This window comes from Symphodus melops, assembly GCF_947650265.1.
Source record: "Symphodus melops genome assembly, chromosome: 22".
Lineage (NCBI taxonomy): Eukaryota > Metazoa > Chordata > Actinopteri > Labriformes > Labridae > Symphodus > Symphodus melops.
Genome location: NC_136712.1, coordinates 2,578,550 through 2,601,332, shown reverse-complemented (window position 1 = coordinate 2,601,332; position 22,783 = coordinate 2,578,550). Strand labels below are relative to the sequence as shown.

Sequence of the window (22,783 nt, the reverse complement as noted above, 5' to 3'; positions counted from 1 at the left end):
ATCTTTGAAGATTTGCTTGTTTAATACTAATGTCTTATTTTGTTTTACACACAAAACAGTTCATTCTGTCATTGCAGGGATTTTTACATCACACGTGGCAGTGTCGTGTGTGTATGTGGGGTCATACACAAACTGGTTTTCCTATCCTATAGGGGACATTTCTTCTCTTCTGGGTTGTTTGACATAAAGACGGTACACGGTTTTTGTGTGTTAGTAAACACGATTATTTTTGGTACATTTCACTTTTTAACACTTTCAGTTTCACCTTTTTGAATGTTTTATCCAACAAGAAAAAAAACAACAGGCATGTTTGAGAAACTTTATTTTTTAATTCAGTATTTCTCACGGCTCCGTGAACACAATGATTCGAGTCCTCTTACTGTTAAATATCTTTTGTTTTTTAAAGGAAGTATAAAACTGTAATATTTCTATCCAATAGTCTTCATCTTTAAAAACACAGACTGCTGTTTCCCATACAGCGGCTTTGTTTTAATCTCTGAGGTCACTTTGGCTTCGAGTGGTTTCCTTTGGCAGCTTTGAAACTCGTCTGAAATGTTAAAACACTTTTTGGCACAGCTGAGGAACGAACGCGAGTGTTAAGCTGTTGGCAGAGACGCGACCAGAGCCAAAACTTTTGGCACGGACGGTGTCGATCGCCGTGATAGCTTTAAAACACTCGGGTGACAGCTGGATCTCACCGGAGCCCTCAGCAGACGTGCATCCACATCATTCATTTACCTCATCGCTGCAGGCTTGGGCTCCACATCGAGGTCTGACCAATCAGTGACCAGCTTATTGTTTGGTTTTATAGATCGACAGAAAATCATCCAAGAAAACAAACTTTGCTATCTTTAGATAAAGAGATAAAATAAGTCGAGCTCTCGGGTTAAAGGAGTAAATATGATTCACAGATGCACGTCTGCTCAGGGCTTCTATTTTTGTATTTTTGGCCCCATGACAATCCCAGCAGAGAAGAGTAAAGAGTCTGAGGTGACGCTGTGTTCAGGTGAGGATCACAGACAGGTGCTGTACAGCGTCACTTTGTAGCTGATCTCCTCCAGGACCCGGCGGACGGTCTGCTCCAGCTCGGCCAGCTCTGCCGCCTTGGACTCCAGAATTCGCTGGTTTTCCTCGTAGGAGTTCTCCAACTCTGAAAAGTACAGAAGAGAAAAGGTGTCTGATGACTGGATGGAGGATCTATCAGGTGAATGACGCCTGTTTATACCTAAACAAACAAAGAGTAAACAAACAGAAGATTCATCTTTCTAAAATCTGAAACATTTTCCGACCTCCGAGTCTCTGCAGCTTGCTGCTGCTCTGAGCGAGCAGTTCTTTGGCCTCCTTCTGCAGCTCGTCTGCTTTCCTTTTCGCCAGCAGCACCGACTCCCCTTTATCCTCCACCAGGTCCTCCACCTCCTCCAATCTGCCCTTCACCTCCACGTCAAACTCCTACACACACACACACAGATCAGAGTCACTGGGGGGGCAGCAGCAGATTCAAAGACATCTTGATCTGCTGATAGAGGATCAAAAATTCTACTGCAGGCTTTTTCAGATGGTTAGGATGAAGTGTGTGTGTATGTGTGTGTGTGTGTGTGTGTGTGTGTGTAATACCTGCTGGGCCTCCTCTGCGGTCAGTCTGGCCTGGTCCGTGACCCAGTCTGCCGTCTCAGCGAGTCGCTTCACCTCCAGGTTGTTCTGTCTGAGCAGACCGACCTCCCGCTCCAGCTGAAGCAGACGACCCGTCGTGTTGCTGAGCTTCAGCTCCGAATCAGCGGTCTCAGACTCAACCTGACACACACACACACACACACACACACACGTTGTTTGTAGTTCATTAAGATGAACACTTGGTGGTGCTAATTCTCCAGTCAGGATAAAAAAAGGGATGTGGAGAACATCAGTGGAAACACGTCTTGAACGTTGACGTTAATGATGGTTGAACACTCGCTCACCGAGATCAGCAGGTCCAGGGTTCCCTTCGTGTTGTTCTGAGCCAGCTCGATGGCGTCCTTGGCGATGGTCTGAGCACGCTCAGTCTCAACCAGCGCTGCCTTCACCACATCTGCCGTCTCCTTCATGTTAGCCGCCTGCTCACTGACGGACAGAACAGCTTACTTTGTTAACATGTCATGTGAAGACGTGCTGAGAAAAGCAGCGACTGTGCTAAATAATTAAATAGAGAGATTTTTTATAAATATTTTAACTGATCCAAACTCTCGGATCTACGGCGAGGAATTTGAAAAAGCAGCATAATCAGATGTTTAATGATCACTTTGTGTTGTAGATGATGCACAGATTGATATTTGGTTTGAAGGATGTTTTCCTTTGGGACGCTCCTGATTAAAATGCGATTAAAGTGTTACCTTGCACTCTTGGCCTCTTTAAGCAGCATCTCCGCCGCCAGGATGTCCGTGGCGCTCTGACTGAGGATCGTCTCCACGCTGGTCAGACTGTCCACCTTCTCCCGGATCTCCTTCGTCAGCTCCTTCAGCTTCTCGGACGAGGTCGGCATCTCCAGAGCCAGCACCTCGTTGGCCACCGCCTCGATCACTGACACGTTCGCCTTCTCGTCTGGATTAAACAAAACACAAATCACTCAGTCGATCGTTTCATCACTTCGAGGAGTTTTCAAACAAAACGTTTTTCTTGGATGGAAACTTTTTACTGAGAGCTGGAGTCTCTCCGTTTGTGGTTGCAGCTATATTTAGTCCAATATTTAGGTCTAAAATCGAGCAAGTTAAAAAGATGTTTAAGTGTCATTCGAAGTCTTTCATGAATATTGAGTGATGGTATTTTTGGTGCAGGATGTTCTGGGTGTGTCGTGCACTCACTGGTGAGCAGGTCTCGTATCTCTTTGATGAGGTTGCGGAGCTGCTCGTTGCTCTGCTCCACTCTCTCTTTGCTTTGGTTGGATTTCACCAGCACTGTCTGAGCGTCCACTTTCGCCTTGTTAGCGCGCGTGTTTGCTTCCCACACCTCACGGAGGAGAAAAAAGTGAATCAGATATTTTGCTTTAATCCATCTTCCGTTTTTTTTTTTTTTTTCCTTCGTTCACTCACCATCCTGGAGAGCTTGTCCACCTCCTGCATGGCCGTGAGGATCTCCTGGTCCAGATCTTTGGCTGATTTCAGAGCACTTTGGGAGGTTGTGACGACGCCTTTGCAGCCGTCTCCGCCGCACTGAGGCGCTCCGTCCTCGCCGGCACAACCCAAACCGCCGCAGGGAGAGCCGGAGCAGCCGTCGCCCTCGGCCGCACCGCCGCACGTCTGCAGAGAGAGAGAGGGAACAAACAGGAGATCATCATCAGCATGCGATGATGGAGCTGAACATGAACGTTTTGTGGATCGGCTCCTTCGGCGTTTCCAACCTTCTCACTGAGCGGCGTCAGGTCAAAGTTATCGAGCTCGTCGGAGAGTTTGTCGAGCTTCTGCGTGTTTCTTTGGATCTTGCGGTTGAACTCTTTCTGCCCGCTGTTCAGTTTGTCCTCTGTGGCTTTCCGTACTGAGGCGGACTGTTCCACTGTGTTTCCAGGGATGCTGGTGGAGGCGTTGGCGCGGATCTCAGCCATCGTAGACTTCAAGTTTGCAGCTGAAATCGTGTCCATAGCGCCTGAAACACACAGGAAGTAGCTTGAAAATCACAACTGAGAAACACAGGGGAAGGTAAAACATGAAATACAGAGTATTTTAATGACAAAAATATTCCTCAGCATGACTCAGCTGTTTTTGTAAGATAAAAAACAACAACATATCATTTTCAGTGTTTTGTAAGAGCTTGAGAAAATGTGTTTCGACCAACCTGAGAACTTTTTCTAGAATTAAATGTAGATGTAAAATGTATAGAGTTACAAGAGACAAAACCAATATAAATAAACACGGACTTGACATCTTCCTTAAAAAAAAAAAAAAAAAAAAAAAAAAAAAGGATCGCAAAACTAAAATAACCGGACTGACGTAAAGCAACACGCTGATGACATCTTTATTTTTCAACCAACAAAAAAAAAAATCCCAATCTCAGAGTTATGCTTTCTTACCCCGGATGTTGGCGTTCTTGACGTCGTGCACTTCCTGTATCAGATCCTTGACGCTCTGCTCCAGTTTGTTGGCCTCGTCGGTCAGAGCGTCCAGGTTGGCATCGGTGGCATTGGCGTCGCCGTGGAGACGGTTCAGGCTCTCCTCTGTCGTGTTCAGCTTTATGTTGACGTAGGACATCACACCTCTGGAGACACAACACACCGTGGATGAGCTCAAAACAAAGAGGTTCACACATGAAGGATCGTAAAGATCTCTGTTAGCTTCTGTACACACGTGATGTGGTTCATCAGCTCCTGGACCTGCTCCAGCTTCACTCCCGCAGGGTTGCTCTCTATTATTTCTTTGACAGCCTTGATGTTTCTCTCCAGACTGCCGATCAATTCTTTGTACGGCGCCGTCACGCCGGTCGTCTGCAGCTCTGCGACTTGACCCTCCAGACGCTGCGTTTGATTGGTCAGCTCAGTGACCACCGTGTCCCAGACAGCAAAACAGGGGTCGCAGCGTTCACAGTTGGGGAACTCGCCCTGGTAGCCTCGGGCACACTTGTCACACTTGAGGCCGGACACGCTCTCGATGCAGCTGCACTGACCTGTGGCGCGGTGGCACTGCTGGCTGGAGATTCCCAGAGGGTTACATTCACAAGCTGGAAACACACAGAGAGGACACTTTAAGATAATATTAAAGTTAAACCGGCCTTTGAAACCTTCGATGGTTCTAATGAGACAAAAACATGAAATCGTTTCATCGTATCGCCTCGTTTCCTCTCATGGTGTTTCATGTCACATCACGTCAGTTCCTACTTTATTCTTAGGAGTCCTGGAGTTTGTTCTGAATCACACCGCGTCATCATTTCGTATCGTATCACTGTGTATTGTGTCGTAATTCAGCATGCTAAACGTATTTATTTACCTTTAAAAAAAAACAAACTAAATTTTCCTGGAAAGATTGTGTGAGTTTAACTCAAAGTTATTTTTTAACTTAACGGAGAAAAACAACAAAGAAAGAAGCTCAGACTTCAGTAATCTGATCAGTTTCATTTATCAGCACTGATTAAAAAGAGGTTATATAACTTTATTATACAACTTGTTTTTGTCTAACGATTATGTGAGGTCTTTTATTAAACATATGGACAGAAGAGCTTCTTAGAAGTAATAAAAATACAATAAAAAAAAGTTGTTTGGCGGAGGCCAAAGAGCAGATCTTCAAAAATAGACATGGAAAAAAAAAAATCCCCTTCACTCTAGTTTCAGCGTCACGCCTTCTTCAGGAAGTCGCTTCAATTCAATAAAGGATTTTTAACCTTTGTTTGTCTTCATTATGTGAATGACTCGATAACCCACCATGAAACCGTTATACGAGGCATGTGATGAAGAGTCTCTCGGGCGGAATGAGCAAACCTCCAGTGCATACAAAAAAAAACATGAACTTGACCTCAAAGTTTACCCTGACCCTCCTCGGGTCCAGAGAGGAGGAGGAGGAGGAGGAGGAGGAGGAGGAGGAGGAGGAGGAGGAGGAGGAGGAGGAGGAGGTTTGGAGTCAGACAGGGAGAAGGAATGCTCTGGTGGAGAAGTTTACAACGTCAGTGTTGCTTCAGTTATTTGTATAATTTATGGAGCAGAAGGTGAAGGTTGAGCTTGAAGTTTTGTTTATGTCACAGTGACATACAACCCCTCGGAGGGTCAGATCATAGAAGGTGATTATGGGTCAAGTAAAGCCAAATACTTTGAACAGTCGCCGTGTTCGGTTCCCTCAAATCACAGCTCGCAGTAAAACTCCTAAATTCCTGCTTTTTAATTTGGGTAGAAGAAGAACGCCTCAGCTGTGTGGCGGCGTCTTTCAGACACTTTATTATCAACTCTCTCTCACGTCTAACGTCACATTTCTCCTCCAACATCTGTGAGCTCTGAGTTCCCATGAATCTGTGCAGAAGGTCCAGCTGGTCTCCCAGCTTCACAGACCTTTAGGAGGATCATTCAGGATTTTTTGTTTCTTTTTTTTTTCAGCTCCTCTGGGCGTTGGCGCATGACGGAACGGGATGCCTGGGAGTTTTGGAGAACATCTGGTTCTCATGAGCGGCTAACAGGAGGTCATTCCCAGATTCCTTCTCCCTCTCTCCTCACCCTTTTTCTTGTTCCTACTCTCTCTCTCTCTCTCTACTTCTCTGAGGGCGAGCCAGCTACTGTGAGGTTAAAATATGTGAGGATTGGCTCGACAGCAATTTGTTCAGAAGATGAAAACAACCTTTTTCTGGGCGATCAGAAAACGTTTATGTCCAACTGAAGCCGACTTTAGCAAAGTGAGCTAAAAACACGAATCAGAGCTGAAAAAGTTGGGAAAAACAATTCAAAGTCCTCCTACGCCATGAGTCAGTGGACATCGTATCCCATGAGAAAGTTTAATACAGGCGAGAGAAAAATAGATGTAATGAGTTTGAAAGGAAATATAAACACAGGGATGCATTACAGGAAGTGTTTGGACAGTGACGTTTCCATTCATTCGGCTCTGGTGCTTCGAATCAAAGAAATTCTCGTGAGATTTGAACGCAGGTAAAGTTGAAAATGAGTAAAAATGTTGATGTTTTTTTTTCTGTTCATGGCAGTACACAGCATGTTCTGAGTGTGGCTTTTACTTGACCTCACCTTCACTTTTTGTCAATCTGAGAAACAACAAAAAAAAGGCAGGAGGGGGACTGCTGCTTCAATCCATGAAAGGAAGAAAAAAACCGTAATATTTAAAACCCGGATAGTTGATCTACTTAAAGACAAAACAGGCTGTCTGTTTCCCAAATAGTCGTTTTTTTTTAAATTTTCAGGACAGCCCGACCCTGAAATCTGTCCTGAAACTCCTGGGAAAAAAAAAAATCCTAGACTTTCCCTGATAAGATTTTTGCATGAACTCAGACTGAGCCGATGTGTGAAGGCAGGAACAAGAATCCTGTTCTGAAATCTGCAGTGCATGTTTGAAAACAGCTCTCGTCTTAAACTTCAACTGTCTATTTTTATAAAATCTTTGAGACACGACATTCAACATACAATCTCTTCATCTTATTCGTTTCTTTTGACTGAACACAAAGGTGCTTTGTATGTTTTTTTTGATGACTGGGGGAAAAAAATCCTCTGGTTGGTGCAAAGTTAATCAACATGATGTTTAAATTCAACAGAAACCAACTTGAGTTGATTGAGGACGATAAAAACTTGTCGGCTCATCGCGATTGAATCAATTGTGTACATTTGAAATCTTGATGAAAGCTCCTTTTGTGACCTACCGTGACATTTAACCTCTGGATCGCCCCAGAACAACTCCCTGCACTCCCGACACGTCGTGCCACCAAAACCAGGTTTACACATACACTGTCCTGTGACCTGCAGAACAACAGGAACAAAAAACACAGAGTCAACGAAAGCAGGAAGTCAAAACTTCGACGGTGGATTTTCTGTTTAAAGTTTTTGAATTTTTTTGTTTTCTTTTCTTTTTCCATGCCGACACAGAGGACGTCTGTAGTTTGATACGACTCACTCCTCTCAGACAAATGTGTATTCAGTTATTCCACAGAGTATTGTGAGACTTCCTTCCTCTGATGGAGAGCAGCCAGTAAACACAGAAACCCCCGATGTTTGTGTCTGAGAGAGAGAGTGGACATTATTCGGCTCCTAACTTTACGTGACTGTTTCTGTGTAAACACATGCCGGCTTTTGTGCATCTGAGAAAAAAAACAGAGCTGCAGAAAAAACTGGAGAAAAAGAAATTCCCAAACAGCTGGAGTCCACATATCAAAAGACTTTACAAACACATGTGTGTGTGTGTGTGTGTGAATGGATGGGTTGGTCACAGTGTCTTATTGAATCCCTGCAGCTTTGCTCTCAGGGAGAATATGTTGGAAAATATCCATGAATTGTGCGAGGAAAACTCTGGAAAACAATGGCTCACAGGGAGACATGATTTTCCGGGGGCAGCGGTGGGCTTGAGTTCATTATGAACAAAGTGAAGTGAAGCAGCTGAAGCAATAACGAAGCAGGAAATGATGCAGACAGATGTTCCACTTGATTGCAGGTTTTGACTCACCACATCGCAGGAGGAGCTGAAGGAGTGGACGGGATCGCAGTCGCAGCGCTGGCAGCCCGTCCCGCTGGCGAGGTTCCAGGTGTCGGGAGCGCAGCGGTCGCAGTTCTGACCGACCACGTTGGGCTGGCAGGGACACTGCCCGCTGATCTGATGGCACTGACACTCGTCAGGGGAGGAGCAGGCCTGAGGGGACGTGCCCGGCGAGTAACACATACACTCTGCACGCAGGACGACAACATATTATTCAAGCTTTAACTTGTGTAAGTCTTCAAACCCAACGATACAACACCTGTACTCACTCCTGCAGCTCTGAGTGCCAGCGTTGCCGTAGTAACCCAGTTTGCAGTGCTGACAGGCGTAGCCCTCGGTGTGGTACAGGCATTTGAGACAGGCGCCTGTCCGGGCGTCGCACGATCCGGGGTCGTGCATGTCGATGTTGCTGTTACACTGGCAGGGCATGCAGCGGCCCCCGGGGACCAGAGGGTTCCCGAAGTAACCCGGAGCACACTGATCACACCTGGCACCTGCGAGAGGACAGGAAGCAGGAAGTACAACCACGATGTTTTGACTTGAAGGAGTGGATCAGAGGAGAGCTCAAGTGTTTGTTTGGGTTTTTAAACGTGTGTGAGGTGAAGACCTGATGACACAAAGTGCAACATGTGAAGATTTAGGACTGTGTGTGTGTGTGTGTGTGTGTGTGTGTGTGTGTGTGTGTTAACCTTTGTATCCTGCGCTGCACACACACACCAGCTGGTTGGATGAGGACAGGAGGTAACAGCTGTCTGAAAACTGGCGTCCGCTGCGGGGTCCATCAGGGCACATGCAGGGGCGACAGTGATCCCCTGAGCCCAACTCTGGGTCACCGTGGTAACCATCCAGACACCTGGAGGTTAAAAAATCAAAAATATCAGAGTAGAGAATAACAGCTCAGAGGTAATCTGAGGAGATAACGTAAAGATGGGCCGTTTAAAATAAAACATTGTTATTGGAATTGGCAAATAGCTAAATTTAAAATCTGTATCCGGCTGGATTATGACACTCGAGTCCGTGTGTACCTCTCACAGTGGGGTCCCATGGTGAAGTCTCTGCAGCCCTGACACTCTCCGGTGTGAGGGTGGCAGAACTCGCTGTGTCCGTTACACTGACACTGTCTGCACTGAGGGTAACCCCAGAAACCGGGCAGGCAGTGGGAGCACTGTCGCCCTGTGGCTCCGGGGAAACACTCACACTGACCGGTCGCCTCGTGGCAGAAGGCGTTGACGGAGCCCCCGAGGTCACACCCACAGGCTGGAAGAGAAATATGAATCTTTACCCTTCTCGTCGCAGGATTAATCGAAGCAGACTTTTTTTTTTTTTTTTTTTTTTTTTTTTTTTAAACCCGACACTCACGTCTGCAGCCGGCGGGGCTGAAGAGGAACGTCGCTGGAGCGCAGTGGTCACAGTTCCTGCCCACCACGTTTGGCCGACACTGACACTGACCTCCGCTGGGGTCGCACATGGCGCTGAGGGAGCCTTGAGGGTCACACTGGCATGCTGAAAGAAACGAAAGGGTGAAAATTAAAAAAAAAGAAAAAAAGAAAAGGAGATTAAGGAACATGTTTAGGAAACTGAGCAAAGGAGGATAAAACTCATCTAAAGGGATAAAAACAAAAAAAGACGAGATCACAGTTCATGGTTCACGGAGTCACAGGTCGGACTAGGACCCAGGTCGGATTAGGACCCAGGTCGGATTAGGACCCAGGTCGTCTGCTTGGAGGACCACAGGGTCGTTCAAACGTACCCATGGCTCCTTTATGCAGCAGAGCGGAGACGCTGAAGATGTAGTCGTTGCAGATGTCGGTCATGGGGCTTTTGACGACGCTCTGGCTGCTCTCCAGGCAGCGGTAACGCTGGAACGTATCCCACGCTCCCTCCCCTTCACTCCCATGGAACATGTCCATCTCCCTGACCCGAGGAATCAGCACCAGCTATAAAAAAAAAAAGAAAAGAGAAGCACGAGTGATGCAAAGCGTTACACAAACACAGGCTTGTAGCGGAGTGGAGGGAGACACAGGAGTTTCAGCGTACAGAGTCGATGAGCGTGTACGGGCTCTGGACGTCGCTGACGGACGAGTAGCGAGGCAGAGTGACACGGATCGTGTAGTTCAGTCCTTTCTCGAAACAAACCGACCTCACCAGCAGCACATGTCTAAAAACACAAAAAGTCAGTGAGGGTCTTTTCTATTTAACCCCCCCCCCCCGAGAGACACGGGATGGATATCTGATGTTTCACCTGGATCCAGGAGGCAGAGAGATGAGCTGCTCGTCTCCGCCCTGGATGGAGTTGCTGCAGTGAGCTGAATAGTCTGGAGGGTTGAAGACAGGACGATGAACCTGGACGCTCACCTGATCCCACTGCTGGGGAAGCTGAGAACACACACAAACATTTACATTAAAGATTAGATATCGTTAAACTGACAGTATACGTCTCAGTTTCTAAGATATCCACAGTTTCAGAGTCACCTGAGGCTCGTAGCGGACGAGGATGTCGTAGTCCATGGACTCTGGGATGTTGTCCACGTGGAACTCTAAGTAAGCTCCTTCTGGGACATTAACGAAGCCCATACCGGTCCAGGTAGGACTGCGATCCAGAGGGTACGGCCTGGGTACCACCGTCACACCCTGAAAGAGAGCGGCAGCGTTCGTCACGTCGGGGCGAAAGCGTCATTCGATTTTTTTTGGTTGATCGACACTCACGGGCCCGTGGTCGGCGTCCTCGGCCTCGTAGGTGTAGTGATCCAGAGCGATGAAGTAAAAGCCGGACTCGACCTGATCGCAGCGACGACCGAACATGTGCTCCCTGCACGAACACTGACCCGAGTGAGGGTCACAGCTGAGCAGAGACGGAGACATCAGAACCTCAGAATTTCTATTTGATTTTATCGCTTATTGTTTGTGCACAAATGTAAATACAGGAATATATTTTACTTTGTGTTATAAAGGGAATAATAATGAGGATGTAGGTCAGGTTACTTTTAATCCTGTGTAATCATTTCAGGACTTTTCATAAAAAGCATCACTTTGATATTTCATCAACACATTTGTGTCATTAAAAACAGGAGAAATTCTGTGACTTCTGCTTCTTGGTTTGTTCACAAAATGAGAGCAAGGAAGACGACAGGCGAGTTTTTTAGAAAACACTCGTCAACACTTCTCTGTCATTTCTGACATTTTACAGATCAGCGTCGTGATCTAAAGTGAATCGTACTTATTGTTGACGGCTCCTCCCTGGTCACAGTCACACGGTCTGCAGCCGTCCATGTCATTGGAGAGACCCCAGTGCTGAGGCTACAGGTAGAAGAAAGGAGGATGTATTAGTACACACACTCACAGTTTAAACAGACTTCTTCAACATTCGGTTTCTGTCCTCACCATGCACTCATCGCAGTTATGTCCGTCAACTAGACGTTTGCAGAAGCAATATCCCGTCTGCGGGTCACACGAGTTTCCTCCCTGCAGAGTCCCCAGCGGGTTACAGGTACAAGCTGCCAAAAGACACACAATCACACAATAAGGCGACAGAGTGAAGTGAGCGTGTGAGTGCAGCTCCTGGAATCTGCACGCTGACGTTCTCCTGAAAAAGAAACTTGCAGACTTACGCAGGCAGCCGTGTGCCCCCTGTCCCAGCCCGTGGTATCCCTGTCTGCAGTGGTCGCAGCGCTCGCCCTCCACGTTGTCTTTGCACCGGCACTGACCCGAGATCAGCCCGGCAGCCACGTCGGTCCTCGGGTCACACAAACCGCCCTGCAGAGACCCGACCGGGTCACAGTTACACACTGTGGAGACATGAAGTGTTTGAGGTCATGGTGATGTTCTCTTGTGAACAAAATGGCCGCAGGTCACAGCGACACTGACGAAACAGCGGGAGCTAATTGGGGGTAATGTGGCTGCAGGAGCTGGGGATTGAACCCTCGACCTTCTTGGTTAAGGTCAGGAAGACCAAACTCCAGGCAATCAGTTTCTTCTCTTCTTAACGATGCAACGTTAAAATAGATTTAAAAAACGTGAAATTTCTTTTTTTTTTTTAAAGAAAAGAGCTCCAAAACGCCTGTGTGTAATTCTGCAGAAGATCTTGAAAACAAGACAGCAGAGAAGGAAGTGTTTTGTTTTTACAGACATCTTTCCACTTCTACCTACTAATTAACTCTGATCACGCTGCAACAACAGCTAATTTCTGCGTTTCACTTCAAAGGCTGCAGTACAGTCAGAGAGTTCAGCTCCAGATGTCTCAGACAGAAAACGTCCTGGAGGAGGAGACCGACGTGCTCTTTAACAGGCAGCGTGTGTAATGAGTGGAGCGGACACACACACACACACACACACACACACTGGAGAGGTGAGACGGAGGTGACTCACGCTCGCAGACGTTGGGGTCCCTCAGGTCTCTGTTCGGGTGCTGGTAGTAGAAGGGCGCACACTGCTCGCACTGTCGGCCCACCGTGTTGTGTTGACAGCCGTCGCACACGCCTCCGCTCACGTTGTTGGTCGTCTTGTACATGGCCATGTCGAAGTGACACGATGTGGAGTGATGGTTGCACTCGCACTCTGAGGGAAGAGGAGACAAATCCTTCATTATACGTTCGACACAAACAAACGCAAATGTAGAGGAAAAAGTCGAAAGCTGTTAAAAATGCGATTTCTTTCAACATGGTGTCATATTACGAGGACTCAGCTAAGAACTGAACTCCACTTTCCTTTCACACTAAATTAGAGGACAGACAGTGATCCCGTCATGTACTTTATGTTTGCATCTTACTCTTGCAGGCGTGTGTGTTTCGTCCCTCTGCAGGCTTCCAGGGTAAATCATGGTAGAAGTCTTGGCAGCGTTCACAGTTCAGTCCCTCGGTGTTGTGATTACAGACACAACGGCCGTGCACCTGAACACGGCAAAAGTATATCATCACCAGCTGCAGAATCCGTCGTGTACACTGACTGAGATTTCTTGTTGCACAGAGGTTGTTTTTGAACATATAGTGACTTTCTTCTGAGGCTTTAAGTTCACATGCTTCCTATTTTCTGTTGTGTGTGTGTGTGTGTGTGTGTGTGTGTGTGTGTGTGTGTGTGTGTGTGTGTGTGTGTGTGTGTGTGCGTGCGTACCATGCCCTCAGCTCCTGACGGTTCTCCATCGATCGGCGCACACTCAGAGGCGTGGCCATAGCAGAAGCAGTTGCCGCGGACGACCATGTCATAGAGGGAGTAGTAGTACTTCTCCGTCACCTCGTCGCGGGAGTCGAGCAGGTTGTCACCCAGCGTGTGGAGCTTGACGAACTTCACCCGCAGGTTGGTGATCTTCAGCATGTCTGCAGAGTTACAGAAGCGTCACAAACTCACTTCACCGTCATTTATCCAGGGAGGAATACTCGCCCGGTGTCTTTCCCTTTGTTCCCATGCATTTCTCGAAGGCTCTGATTTTCAGACCTCAAAGATACATACTGATGTTCCTCACACACCTACAGCATTCCCCACATACTTACCATGAGCCCTCTGCATGTGTGTGAATGTGTCTCCGTCTGGACGTCGGTGACTGAGCATAGACGGAGTCACGTCTACATGTGAAATTCCATAAAGCGCTCTCTCTGTGCGACCAGGTTGTTACCTGGACTACAGGGATGAGGGAGCTGCTAGAAATGAGCTCCATGATGACTTCAGTTATTCCTCTTTGTGTCTCCACTCGCCTCACACTGAAGAGGCATGTAAAGGATTTCAAGTTTTATGACAAATATTGAGGATGAATCTCTGAAGACGTGATTTAGCCTGATTTCAACTAACAGCAGGAATCTTCCTGTTTTAAATAAACTAGATCGGCAGCATTATACGCTCCATCCTTTGTGGGGTTTTTGTGAATTATTGGACTAAACAACTAATGTTTGGATTGTTTTCCTTGTGAAGTAAACTCAAACTATCGGTTTATTTTCAGTATAGTTTCATGTGTTACTGTCAATCCTCAACTTGCCCAATCTGTTAATTGTTAGTTTTAAACAAAAGCGTTTGTCGGCTCTGAGAAGAAGTCACTCATTTGTTCAGATAAGTTATGCATTAGCATGAAAAGTGACTCTTTACCCATGTGAACACACCTGAAACCCGGTGATACAGCCGTAAGAAAGAGATGATTTCTTCTTTCAAGGCGTTAACAAGCTGAAGGTGGTGAGGAGCCTCTCGAGTATTCAATACAAACAACAACAATAATAATTTAATTCTAACAAAGAAAACTTAATTAAATGATCATTTATGAGCTTCTTACTCTGTATCCTCAGACTGTAGGGGTCATCAATCTTGAAGGCTGGGTCCAACACCCGAAATATAAGCTGGTCAAGCAAAAGGAGGAACATACAGTATATCAGATTTAAAAGTAAACAGTGTTCTTTGCATATTCATCAAAAGCCTTATTTAATGTGGATGAAATCAAAAAGTGTTGGGCAGTGGTATTAAAAAATAAAAAACAACAGGAATGCATAATGAACTGAAGGGAGTCTCACCTCGCCCTCTGTGGACGGCTCTATGTCGGAGTAATGGGAGTCGCAGATGATTTCGTCCACTTTGACCATCGACCTGGAGGACACGTCGGGGAAAGATGAATCGCAGTCGTAGGCAAAGTAACGATAAACCTGCCACGACTTCCCGAAGTCCATCGATCGCTCGATTATCATGGCAGCAGGCCGAAACGTCTTGGAACAAAAACAGAAAAGAAAAATTTGACTTCTATTACCTGCAATGAATGTCTCTCATCTAAATCCTCTCGTTCTATGCTTTTGTTTTTTAGTCAATTTTCCGTCCATTGAAGTTTTATTCAATGCTTCAATTCAGATTAAAATAAAGGGTTACTGCCCTTTGTGATGTCATGAAGGGAAAACGGCTTGTTTGAGCATACATTTTATAAAAAGTGAAGCTGGCAAAAGACAGCGAGGACGGATTTTTCACATAATAGCGGAGTTTGTAGAAAGACTAGAGACACATCTTAGTGTTAGAGAAACATGGTGAAGTGTATTTTGCACAATATGTAAATATATAAATATATATACACTGTATATATTTTTATCTAGAATGATGTGGATAGAACATGTTGGCTGTCGGAGGTGTTGATGCTTCCTGTCATCTCGTCCTTCAACAGGAAACACATGAAAGTTTGTCTTAGTGTGACTATTTTGACTATCATGTAGAGTTAAGGGCACAAATCCAGCTGGCCACCATCATAGCCGACCATATGCTGGAGAGGATTTTTACTACACAGCCCTTAACTCATCCTCCGCTCCCTCCTTTTTCTTCCCACCGTTCCCCAGAGACCTAAATGATTTTCCACATTCTTCCACCGCAGCTGTATGAACAGTCTATGGTATGAATGCTGTGTTTATGCGTGCTGTGGGTACGAGAGGCTTTATGTGATATATGTGTGTTTGTGTGAGAGCAGCAGACGGAGAACAAGGCACCTTGAAGGTCATGATAAGGTGTGTGAAATGAAACTCGGCCTCGAGGTCAAGCTGGATGGTTACGTTCTCCACACCTGGTGACAAAGAAAGCACAAGGAAATTAACAATTAGCAAGAAATATTTGGTTACATTTCCATTCATAAAAACTCTTTTTTCAAACTTTCAACGCCCATGACACGCTTTCTCACACACTTAAACTATCCTAAATATTTACATCTGCCCTCGTTTATGCAGCTAAATCCACAAGTTTGATTTACGGCCACATGTGAATCTAAACAAGCTGCAGTTCTGGATCGTGTTGCACCAGCAATTTCTAAATTCTTCACCAAGTCTCTGTGTAGTGTCTAGTTTACTTGCTTCTCTCTGCCATTAAAGCTTAAGAAAAGTCGAATATAGTAAACCGAATGTGTTGCTTGAATCTCAAAAACGTTTCTAAGACTGTTAAATTAATAATAATTTGAGGAAAATCCCTTTACGTAGAGACATAGTAACCTGAAAAAACACGAACAGAGACCAGAAACAACATATTCAAATCAATTACAAATCTTTCCTCAAACATAGGAACGTTGCTCCTTAAGCTAAACTAGCAGAAGAGCATTGAAGCAAAGTTAGCATCCTAAAAATAGCAATAACTTGGTCATCTTAGTTCAGAGTTAAAATACTAAACTTTGACTTGTTTAAAAAAGTTACACCATTCCTACCTGCATTTCCCTGGACTAAGAGATTATTTTCAAATTGTCATAAATGCTGTTGTTAGCATGCTAGCATACTGGAGTTTAGCATCGAGTACATCTTACAGAGGCAGAGCTAGCATAAAAGCTAACATTGTTTGGACATCTGTTTTTGTGGTGATGAAAAATAAAATTGTAAAATACTGTATCATCAATGTATTTATGAATATATTGTGTTTGATTAAGATCTTTAAACACTCTTTAACCCTTAACAAGCTCTGTGTGAGTTATCTTTTGTGGTTAGCTGTGCTGTGGGAAATGAGGCTGCAACCGAACAACGTTTTACATTTTAAAGTTTAATATTTAGCCTCTTTTATTCTCCATAAATGTAAGTTGAAGTCTTCCCACTTTAAACCATTAATGAGGATATGCAGTTACACTTAGATAAGGCCTGCTAATCTAATAAAAAAAAAAAAGTTATTGCACATGTTCTCATCTTTTTTAGTTAGTGTCCCTGACTCTCCTGGGTAACTAATAATCTCTGTGAAGAAATGTCTATCTGGTGCAACCCTTTGATTTTAGGAGCTCAAAACATTTGTAAATGAATGGACTTTCTGAACTCAGCAGCAGCTGAAGCAACTGGCTCTGACAGCAAGATAGTGGAACAGGAGGACTTCTCCAAGGGAATTAGGAAATCCCAAGCAAAGCCATTGTATGTCTGCAGCTTCCTGCCGTATTAAAGCCATCTGCCCTGCTGGCCGCAGCCCCCACTATGACTCATACGGTACCTCTGACAGATTCCCACCGCTGTCAGGGAACAGGGCGAGCATGTGCAGCGTGAATGTGGGACCTCAGAGGGGCAGGGGGGTGTTAGCCTGGGAACTGAGCTGATGGGATTTCTTTGGGGGCTCAAATTCATAATGATGTGATGATGGGTAGAGTTCTCTCATGTTCTGTCCATGTAATGTGAGTTATTAATCAAACTAGTGTTCTTCACACCAATTAGTTTAAAAGTGAGCTTTGAAAAAAAGGAAAAAATGACCAAGGTTCCTTATTGAACATTTAATTTCCTCGTGATTGTTTTCATTTGTAGCCATTTTTTAAATTCATTTTGAGGCGTTAAAACTTTCACTTAGCTAAGCCTCTTTAATAAGACTTCTTACAGTGACTTCCATATGGAAAGAATGTGTTGTTTTATAGCTTAAACGCAGAGTTGTATCTTTAAAATTATTCACCTGGCTTCAAGGTGGAGTTAAGTGTGAGAGTAAAAACTGATTCTCGTTCTCACCGTGGAGTCTCCCTCTTTCATTACACACTTCCCTCCTCTCCCACTTTAAAGGCCTGTGTGTGTGTGTGTCCAAGTGATGACACACATCTGTTTCTGATCCTCACACCTGTTCTCCAAAGCACACCTGTAAGCCCCGCCCCCCTCTGCCTGCTGTGATTGGCTGTAGTGGGAGGCTCTGTGATCTCCTGTCTAGTCATTACTGAGCCGTGTGTTCCCATGAGAACAGAGTCAGTGAGAGCTCACACGCTATACGCTGCTCTTTTATTTGAGACCAGGAGTGAACAGGAAGTCTCTCTCTCTCTCTCTCTCTCTCTCTCTCTCTCTCTCGCTCTCTCTCTCTCTCTCTCTCTCTCTCTCTCTATAACTTCTTTTCTCACCATTCTCTGACTGCCACCAGGTCTTGAGGCGGTTGTGAGCGAAGGTGGTGACCACGTTCTCGATGGTGTGGCTGATCTGATTGCTGTCCTCGTTGAACATCTTTCTGGAGTCGCACATGAAACATTTCTTCTCCTCCTGATGGACAGAGAGAACAGAAAGTGTTAATTAAAGGCTCAGTTCACACAAATTACAGAAAAAAACAAACCTTTCTATAGAGAGTCTTGAGTGAAGCCACGCTGATGATTTGGTATTTTAAAGATAAAGATTGACAAAAACCTTGAATAACTATTTGCAAACAGAAAAAAGCCTAAAAGCAGAATCATGGGATCCGTTAAAGAAACTACAAATGGAGTTTTTTTGAACTGAGAGGAAGATAAAAGTTTGTAATGTGAAGAAAATGATCCAGGAGAGGTGAATTCAAACAATGTACTGTAAAGATCAAGTGTGTGATGTGTCTGTTAAATAATGTTTTCACTTCATTTCAGACGCCTCGCCTGCTCACCAGATGTTTGGCAAGAAGGCAAACTAAACTCAGGCTCACACACACACACACACACACACACACACACACACACACACTATTAAATTCCCAGAATTTTCAGTGTGAGAATAAACAAGACATGTTTCTCAATTTCATCCCCTGCCCACTGTGTCTGTGTCGAAATGTGAGCAGCGTCTCTCTAAGTGTCTCCACTTAAGGCTAACTTCCTCCCCCTCCTCATCCCCCCTCCTCCTCCTCCCCCCTCCCCCCCCCCAGCTCATACTTGAGCTCTGTGCTCATCCTTAAGGAAGCTCAGATAGGCACCACACTGTGTCCATGATTTCAGTTTCAAGGACAGCATTCACATCGAGAACTTGCCGAAGAGTTTGAGATAAAGAGAGAGTCCCCCTCGCCTTGCCACCGGACATCACACACACAGGGCTGGGATTGTGAGGAACACACAAGGCTTTTATTGAGGAGAGGAATGTCTGAACTCCCACACGAGACAGCGAGCAGATACTGTACGTGTGCATGTCGCACACACACACACACACACACACACACAGACACAATCTGAAGAGTTCTGATAAAAAACACAAACTTCTACTCAGCTGATTGGAAATCTTGATGCTCAATAAATCATTTCATCAGGTTTTTAAAGTGAAATGTGTTGACTTCAGTTCCTTTTATCTCATTGTTGAGTTTTCATTGATATTGTTGTAGCTATAGCATTCATCCATTCGTCTTCAAAGGTTGCATTGTCACTGTACAAATGTGATTTATTATTAAAGAGTAAAGCATGCAAAGTCTGCATGCTTTGAGGTGGAAAATGAATGTCTGTCATCCAGGTCGTGCACACTGTAATTTCCCTATTAAGGTTTATTATATCCACATGACATCTATCTCCATGAAAGTCTTCTTCTCTTAATTCACCTGAAGTGTCTCATATATTACGGTAGGTAAAATGTGAAGAGGGGTCTAATAAAGGAAACTTGAAATGGACTGTTCTCACATTCTTTCTATTCATCCTCTGTCTTACAAATGGCATGTGATGAATTTCCGACAGAATGTGTGAAGGAATGCATGTAACGCAGTAATAAATCCACGACATCCCTCTCTCTCTTTCCCTTCACTTATCGCTGTCACTTTTTCTAAGTTTGGCATGTATCCCTTCTTCCTAAACAATTCCTTTCTTTAAATTTGAAACACATTGTAACTTCTGCTGGAAAGTGCTGCAGATTTTTTTTAAAATGCAGTCAATATGCGAGACAGGAACAAACCAAAAAAACTTTGTCATACTGTGTGGAGTTTATCAGACAGAAATACAAGATTATCCTCTCAAGGCCAAGGACATTTAAGAGCTCATGTAGCTCCAGGCAGAGAACAAAAGTCTCATAAAAACAAGTGTCATAGAGTTCAAGAACAGAAGAACAAAGTAATTCATGGTTTTGTTGTTTAATGATTTCATACACTGAAAACGTGAGTCAATTAGGATTTGTGATTTCTGAAAAAAGTCTGGCTCATCTTATTCTGAAGATTTACTTTTTTACTTTTAAGAGGGTTTTTTTTTTTTTTTTTGCAGCTCTTGATTTTGCTCACCTCCAGATGTCCGACGATGCAGAATTTCTCGGGATGTTTGAGTCCGCAGGTGGAGGAGGCGGTGAGTTTGTGCGCGCGCCCGATCAGTAGGTCACCTGTGGCCGGATAACAGCTGCCCTCTGTGCACATGTCTGCAAACTCCGAGAACTGAGCCCTGCAGGGAGCCCACAGGGCTGCAGGGGAGGAAGACTACCGTCAGTGACATCAAAACAACACCAGAAGAAGCCTGAGATTGTTTATTCATTTATTTGGAAAAAAAAACAGCAGCAGCCATTCACAGGAGGAGAGCAGGAGAGAATCACAGCTCTCATATGGCTTTCATTACATGTTGCTCTTGTTGGAGATTAGTGAGAGAACATTGTAGCAGATTCAGAGGATTAAATTCCCCTCAGTTACGTTATTTCTGCTCGTTTTACCGAAAGTAAAACCCCAAATAATAAAAACATAAACTCACCCAGAAAAGTTACAAAGTGGATGAAGAGCGACATATCCGAGTGTGGATCATTGACAGCTCTTCTGTGTCGTCTGAGTTGAAGTATCCTGCAGCTGAGAGAGACAGTGTGAGTATGAAGCGTTTACAGTCACAGACTGATGAGGGAGTTCACTTGAAGAAGTGCGCGTGTATGGAGGGTGAACAGTGCCACGCGGAGGCTACCACCAGCTGTATGTGGGGTGGGAAGTGCCACAGATAAAATCAAGAGAATAAAGTTAAAGAAATAAAAATGCATTAGGTATTTAGACTGTCTTGGAAGGTAATGAAGACTGTGGTTATAAATAGTTTTTACAGTATATCTGTCAATTCTGGAAAACAACAAATGACAAATAAAGGCGGCGCTCTATTAAAGGCCTCTTTACACGTTTTCACTATTTTCCGACTGTTTATGAAATATGAATCATGACGTTCTCTATAATCTATTCCTCCTCTCAGTTTGTATTTAATGTTTAGTGCATAACTTCCCCTCTTACAGTCTGAGCTGTGACATTACATACCATTCACATGAAGTCGAACAGTGTTTGGCTCCCTCTGGTGGATATTATGGAGTATTGCATTGTATTTGATCCAAACTTTTTTTTTTCCTCCACTTTTTTTTTTCAGCCCTGTTTGATTTATTTCATCCTGGAATCATTCAGTCACTATAGAGGACATTTTTAATAACTAATTTAAGTATTTTATTAAAGGGGTTATAAGACTTCAAATTGTGATGTTTGGGTATTTAGAGAGCCACCTGTACATCCGCTTTGTTTTTAAGCTCCTTCAAGACCGAGCTTGTGCTTTGAAAGTCATGTTTCTGTCCTCAGAGAGTCATGGATAATAAAGTTAGGAGCGTATAAATCCTGTCTCTTTCTAATTAAATCCTCTGCAGCCCGAGGAGGTTTTTACTCTCAGAACATTGAAAAAAAACCCTCAGCATGTTCAAAAACACCATTTTCTACTTCCTCCGAGAAATAACAAGAACAAAGATCCATTATATTCTAAAAGTCACTCAGCTGCACCCTGTAATTGAGGTGAGAGTAGGAGAGACGTGTGTGTCCGTTCATTTGTGTGCATGTGTGTGTGTGTTTGTCATGTGTGTGGGTGGCATGAGTCATTTTAAGTTTCAAACAGAGAGGATGCATGACAGTGAAAAGGGAAAAAAAGTACCTCTGAGATGCAACAGGAACAACATGTTTTCTTTTTGTTCTGGTGGGTTTTTTTTAATGTCATCTCTGGCAGACTGACGAGAACAGGAAGTCTATTTATCTTCGAACCAATCACAGATAATACGCACAATTAAGCTGCACAAAAATACTCTCCAGGCTCTACGACAGCGGACACACTGAAACATATACTTGAACATTTAAAGGGATACTTCACCCATTTACATGAAGCTGTGTATCATTAGAAACATGGTAGTAGAAGGGCAAAATGAGGGTTGGATTCACGACCATTCAACACTACTACCATGTTTCTAATGATACACAGCTTCATTTAAATGGGTGAAGCATCCCTTTAAGGTTTATGTCTGTTTTTTATCGTCGAAAGAATTTGACTTAAATTCCCAGCGGGAGCAAACGAACATCACAAAAACAAGATAGTCTTACTGTCCTCTGCTCTCCTTTAATCCCGCTCACATTTTATTCTGCTGAATTTGGGCCAATTATCCCCAATTAAATCGATTCGAGCTGACTTTGATCACCTTCCTTCAAATTGCGCAGATTTCAGAGCAAGAAACGCACACACACACACACACACTGGAGAGGGAGAGAGAGAGAGAGGCTGTACTCCCTTAACAGCAGGGGTGAATACTGACCCCCCCCCTCTCTCTCTCCCTCTCCATCTCTTTTCCTCCCTCGTTTCTTGGCGTCATTTTAATCCTTCCTCCATGCTGAGAGCAGAAAGACAGAGAGGGAGGAAAAAGGAAATACAGAAAAGGAGAGTCGCTCTCAGTCACTCCTGCCTCCTCGTTTCTTCTTCGTACCTGTGACTCCTCTCTACTCACTTCTTCATCTTCTTCTTCTTCTCCTTCTTTCCTCTCCCGTCTCTTCCTCTGAGGTTTTTATTGGGTCAGATGAGAGATGGGATGTGGAAATTCTTCTCCAGCCAACAACAACAACACGGCCAGCAGCAACAGTGGAGGTGAAACTGCAGGTGAGAAACACAGTAAGAGGATCTTTGAGCGACAACAACTCAAAATCAGTTATTAAATGATTTGATGTAAAGCAGTTTGAGACCCTCACCATCATTTCTGTTACTTTAACTTCTTTAGTCTTCGTTTGACCAGCTGGAGGCAATGAGCAACTTTTTGGGGACAATAAAGAACGTC

The 22,783-nt window shown here is 44.4% G+C and overlaps 1 protein-coding gene across 2 annotated transcripts; it reads right to left on the bottom strand.

Moving 5' to 3' along the window:
* Window positions 1-305: 305 nt before the first annotated feature.
* lamb1b (laminin, beta 1b) lies at window positions 306-21,131 on the bottom strand. 2 transcript variants are annotated; one of them, XM_079335230.1, is made up of 33 exons: window positions 20,434-21,131; window positions 19,980-20,152; window positions 17,899-18,034; window positions 15,563-15,636; window positions 14,615-14,803; window positions 14,380-14,443; window positions 13,236-13,438; window positions 12,895-13,015; window positions 12,495-12,683; window positions 11,738-11,914; window positions 11,511-11,623; window positions 11,347-11,426; window positions 10,836-10,971; window positions 10,602-10,760; window positions 10,372-10,505; window positions 10,167-10,287; window positions 9,880-10,066; window positions 9,489-9,632; window positions 9,155-9,386; window positions 8,819-8,982; window positions 8,399-8,623; window positions 8,100-8,317; window positions 7,303-7,399; window positions 4,311-4,680; window positions 4,037-4,221; window positions 3,371-3,612; window positions 3,063-3,269; window positions 2,835-2,979; window positions 2,367-2,574; window positions 1,956-2,097; window positions 1,615-1,791; window positions 1,290-1,449; window positions 306-1,150 (listed from the first exon to the last, which is right to left on the bottom strand). In XM_079335230.1, the coding sequence occupies exons 1-33, from the start codon at window positions 20,465-20,467 to the stop codon at window positions 1,014-1,016; spliced, it is 5,343 nt and encodes a 1,780-aa protein (XP_079191356.1). In that variant the 5' UTR covers window positions 20,468-21,131; the 3' UTR covers window positions 306-1,013. The 2 variants fall into 2 exon arrangements, with proteins under 2 accessions (XP_079191356.1, XP_079191357.1); XM_079335231.1 differs by lacking the exons at window positions 17,899-18,034; window positions 19,980-20,152; window positions 20,434-21,131 and adding an exon at window positions 16,264-16,376.
* Between the last annotated feature and the right edge of the window lie 1,652 nt (window positions 21,132-22,783).